A 5,000-nucleotide genomic window follows, 5' to 3' on the forward strand; every position below is an offset into this window, starting at 1 on the left:
TGACTTGGTTCTTAGTTGTTTTTTTCAGATGTTGTTTTAAAAAAAACTGATGGTCGTTCTCCCTGGTCATGTGAGAATATAAGGTCACGAGGTGAGGGAGTGGTTCAAAGGTGAAAGGTCACTCACCGGTACTTCCTGGGCGGGACCTGAGGGGGAGAAGAGCTGGGCGTGGAGGTCCTGCCCCTCCCACTGCATACAGGGGCTCCTCTCACACGGAGACTCCACCTGTGACCACAGCAACCACACGGTCAGAGCACGGTTAAAGAACCCAATCACATACACTACACACAACCGCATGTTCAAAAACACAGCGTCAAAAACAACCAAGCAACCAAACACAAAGTACAACGTGTACACACCTCACATTAACCTTATGGTCAAAGCACGGTTAATACAACTACTGATCATGGTCTAAACAAGGGTTAGGGTCACTTTAAATATCTGAGCTTTATGTTTCTTCAACTCTCATGACTATGTGTGTATGTGTGTGTGTGTGTGTGTGTGTGTGTGTGTGTGTGTGTGTGTGTGCGTGTGCGTGTTTGTGTGTGTGTGTGTGTGTGTGTGTGTGTGTGTGTGTGTGTGTGTGCACGTGTGCGTGTTTGTGTGTGGGGAGGGAGGGGGAGGGGAGGCTGGAAAGTACCTCTTGTTTGATCTTTTTTAGAGGGGGCTGGTGATCAGGTGACGCCCCTGCTGAGACAGCACAATCCATCGGCTCCTGCTTAATGGACTCCACCATCTCCTGGTTCAGAGAGGAATTCTGGGAAAAGACCAGAGATTCCCATTTACTCTATAACTAGAAACCCCCTTCTAATGTAGTTCAGCTTGCTTTATATATTAACATTAGAATATATATCATTATGTATGTTCATGAGTATACACTATATATTATATAGTGTATACTCATGTATACTCATGTATATACATAAATATTGAAACATATTGCATCATGAATTAAGTTAATTAAGTCACTTAGGGTAAAGGGACCTAGTTCAAGGATGATAGACTTTAACACAGACTATATAAATAGTACATTAAGAATAATTATAATATAAGGTATTTAAGTACAGGTACACTGATGTGTTTCTCTCTCTGGTGAAGGTCTGACAACAAGTTTAGCAGAAGGATACATCTCAAATGTATGCAGATTCTCTCAGTTTTGTTAAATGTGTGTGTACTCACCAGTAGTTTGAGAGGTCCAAATTTGGCGTCTTGGGCTAGTATGGACCTGAAGGGAGTGGGAGTGCGAGGAGACAACTCCAGGATAGAGCGCCTGATGATAGGAGTCCTGAACCTGAGAGAGAGGGAGAGAGAGAGAGAGAGAGAGAGAGAGAGAGAGAGAGAGGGAGAGAGAGAGAGAGAGAGAGAGGGAGATAGGGTGAGCTTTGCATAGTTGTGATGTGGTGTGTGATGAACACCTACAAGAATAACAAAAACATAATAATAATAATAATAATAATAATTAAAACAATATATATATGTACATGTTATAACTTACATGTCGTTCTCTTTCTGGGGCCTGAGGGTGTGGTCACGATGTAGAGGCGTGGAGAGCAGGGGTTTCTGGGAGCCTATGGGCGAGTTCATTGATAGGCTGTCGCTGTCGGAGTGTTCTGAGCTCGTCGATTGGTTGAGAAACTGCGGGATAAAGCATGAGAACCAATCAATATGATTCTGTCATGAGTATACCAAAGGCATACCAAAAGTGGGGATATGAACACTTTCAAATATTTACAGAAACACACTGACACACACACACACACACACACACACACACACACACACACACACACACAAAGGTTTAAATCAATGCATGATCGAAAGTGTGGTTAGATCAAAATCTGGTCTGAAGAATACAGACTTGGTGATTGAGTAAAGTGAGAGAGAGAGAGAGAGAGAGAGAGAGAGAGAGAGAGAGAGAGAGAGAGAGAGAGAGAGAGAGAGAGAGAGTGAGAGTGATTAGACGTCCTCAGAATGGCTGAATGATCGATTAGGTGATGTAATCATAATGGTTGATGATTGGTAGCAGTCTAATTTAATTCGGCTGTCGCTTAGCTACCTGCGAGGGCGAAAAGGGCAGGTTTCTGATTGGGGAATGCTTGGGTGTGGAGCAGACGAAACGGGCCAATGAAAACACAGCTCTGTCTCCACTGTGCCTGGTCCGTGAGCCCTGATTGGGCGAGCCCCTGTCCGTTGAGCACAAGCTCCTATCACATAGCCTGCTGGTGGTGGCCTCATCCAATGAGGAGAGGCTCTGAGAAAAGGGTGGGAGCAACAAAGCAATCAAGGCCCAACATTGGGTCAAATCTATGCTACTTTTTGTAGCATTTGTAGCCAGTGGCCTTTTATGTAAGAGCATAATGCTTTATCTTCAAGACTTATTTACTAGGTGGCTACACCAAATAATTGTGTCTTTGTGATAAGTAGAAATGTATGGGGTCCAATATAACAAGCGCAAACCACCACCAAAAGAAGCATGAGCATCTTTCCCTCTCCATTTCAGCACTTTACTTAATGACACTCTCACACATACACATACACGCACACGCAAACACACACACACACACACACACACACACCGAAATCTTACCGAGTCGATGACGGACTCCATGAACTCTGGGAGGTTGGAAAGGGGGGGGCTGCTGTGGTGGCTGTTGTTGTTGTTGTTGCTGTTATTATTATTGTTGCTGTTTCCGTGGGCGATGTCCCCCATGCTGCGTAATGACGAGGCGCTCTCCTCTGGGAGGCACCCCTGGTCGTTGGGCGGGGCGGCGGCCTGGTGGTGGTGACAGGAGACCACGTCCTCGGAGTCAGTCAAAGACCCCTGGGTGACCCAGCATGGAAACGAGGGTATGATCTGAGAGAGAGAGAAAGAACGAGAGAGAGAGAGAGAGAGAGAGAGAGAGAGAGAGAGAGAGAGAGAGAAGAGAGAGAAAGAGAGAGAAAGAGAGTGAGAAGAAGGGAGAGAAAGGGAACTTGAGTCTTAAGTTGGCAGGAGGGTGGCTGTGGTAGTGGGTAGGAGGGGGGAGGGGGGGTTGCACAAGGGGTCACACACACAGTAAGATAAGGTGACAATTTCACCACTTCTGCTGCGGGAGCTGAAACGGACCCCCAGATGTTTCCTCCACAGACACACACACACACACACACACACACACACACACACACACACATTCACACACACACACACACACACACACACACACACTGTCCTCCACTACCCTCAAAGACAGGGTCAGTGAAGACACACACACACACACACACACACGCACACTGGGGTTTCACTGATAAACAGGTCTGGTGATAAAGTTAATCAACAGAGCATTACCTAATTCTAATGGAGGCAAATACTCACACATGTGCACAAAGACAGAGACACACACAAAGACACACATACAGACACACAGACACACATACAGATACACAGACACACATACAGACACACAGATACACATACAGATACACAGACACACATACAGACACACAGACACACATACAGACACACACACACACACACACACACACACACACACACACACTCACCGGTAGTGTGGACTGGCCCCTCAGTTCATTCTCTGTTGACATCAGCAGCAGCTCAATCTCTTTTACCCTCTTCTCTTTCTCTGGGTCCTCCTCACTATAGTGTCTCTGTGATGGAGAAAAGGGAGAGATGGGGGAGGGGGGTCGATCGAAAGAGAGAGAGAGAGAGAAAACACAGATACAAAGTGATTTAGTTTATCACCTATTCCATCATACTGTAATTCCCTTACTTTTGAAATGACCCTTGTGTTTTATGTGATCAGTAGCTTATGTGATCAGTAGCGGCAAATTTAATGGCCAATCGAAACCTTTCCCTGGGCTGTCTGGCTCACCTGTATAGCAGCTGTGCCGTGCTGTGGAATGTTGATGAGGTTCACGTGCAACGCCAAGGGAAAGGGCACCTGCACAGACAATAGGGAAACAGGTTAGACAAATACAGTCAAATATATATAAAATATAGTCAAATATGTGACAGCAGCTGGTGAAACCATGAACAAGTCGCCAACCGACGGACCGTTTGGACTTTTATTCTGAACATTTTTTAAACATTTTGATTGGTTGGCGACTTGTTACCCGGTTTCCCCAGCTGCTGTCACATATAATATAGTCAAACAGAATCACTGTTGTTGTTCTGTGTCTTTTCAAGAGCTTCCAACTCAAATGAGATGTACCCAACAAACTAAAAAGATGAAGCTAATGTTATTGCGATGAGGCTAATACCATGTTATAATAATAATAGTGATGCTATACTCTTGAGCCTACATCATGTGCTCACATCAGACCTGAGCAAAATACATGTGTTTGAGGTGTGCTTGATTTAGCTAGCCTTGCATGCGGTGTATGCATTTCTGAGACTATTCCAGTGCCTGACAAGCTAAATCAAGCACACATTCTGTTTTTACAAATGCCTGTCCACCCACGTCTGGCTCATATGAGAGACGGGTAAGTTAACATGTAAATGCAGTACGCAATACAATGTAAAGTGCTTTGACACCTGCTTTCCAAGGCCTTGCGAGAAAAGGCTTCAATATCTACGTGAACTCACTCGGTGTGTATCGGAGACGTAGCAGGGGTAGTTGGAGTTGGTGAGGGGTGACAGTGGCGGGACAGGACCGCTGTGGGAGTGGTGGTGGTGGGAGAAGCCCATCATGTGGTTGGCCTTGTATCCCGCCATGGAGAGGGGGCCGGACTTGCCGGCCTGCTGGAGATAACCCTCCTGCTCCACCTTGCGCCTCATGGTCGAGTTCCAGTGGTTCTTGATAGCATTATCAGTCCTGGGCAATAAAAAAAAAAACACACACAGTATGGTTACAGGACTCATACACACATTAACACCCACACACACCCACAATCTCATAGGCACACACATGCAGACATGTCGCGCACGCACGCACACACACACACACACACACACACACACACTCACACACACACGCAAACACACACACACACACACACACAGT

General features: G+C 45.8%; 1 protein-coding gene across 1 annotated transcript in view; it reads right to left on the reverse strand.

The window, feature by feature from the left end:
- myb (v-myb avian myeloblastosis viral oncogene homolog) overlaps nucleotides 1–5,000 on the reverse strand; it is a gene marked incomplete at both ends in the record, with an annotated part of 10,116 nt that overhangs the window by 602 nt on the left and 4,514 nt on the right. The window contains 9 exons of the mRNA XM_080549571.1: nucleotides 127–225; nucleotides 641–757; nucleotides 1,180–1,291; nucleotides 1,496–1,635; nucleotides 2,057–2,251; nucleotides 2,588–2,854; nucleotides 3,541–3,645; nucleotides 3,870–3,938; nucleotides 4,583–4,811. Coding sequence (XP_080405697.1) covers nucleotides 127–225; nucleotides 641–757; nucleotides 1,180–1,291; nucleotides 1,496–1,635; nucleotides 2,057–2,251; nucleotides 2,588–2,854; nucleotides 3,541–3,645; nucleotides 3,870–3,938; nucleotides 4,583–4,811 — 1,333 coding nt within the window. The remainder of the gene's footprint in view (nucleotides 1–126; nucleotides 226–640; nucleotides 758–1,179; nucleotides 1,292–1,495; nucleotides 1,636–2,056; nucleotides 2,252–2,587; nucleotides 2,855–3,540; nucleotides 3,646–3,869; nucleotides 3,939–4,582; nucleotides 4,812–5,000) is intronic.

Source organism: Nansenia antarctica (genome assembly GCF_963989245.1).
Source record: "Nansenia antarctica genome assembly, chromosome: 1".
Taxonomy (NCBI): Eukaryota; Metazoa; Chordata; class Actinopteri; order Argentiniformes; family Microstomatidae; genus Nansenia; species Nansenia antarctica.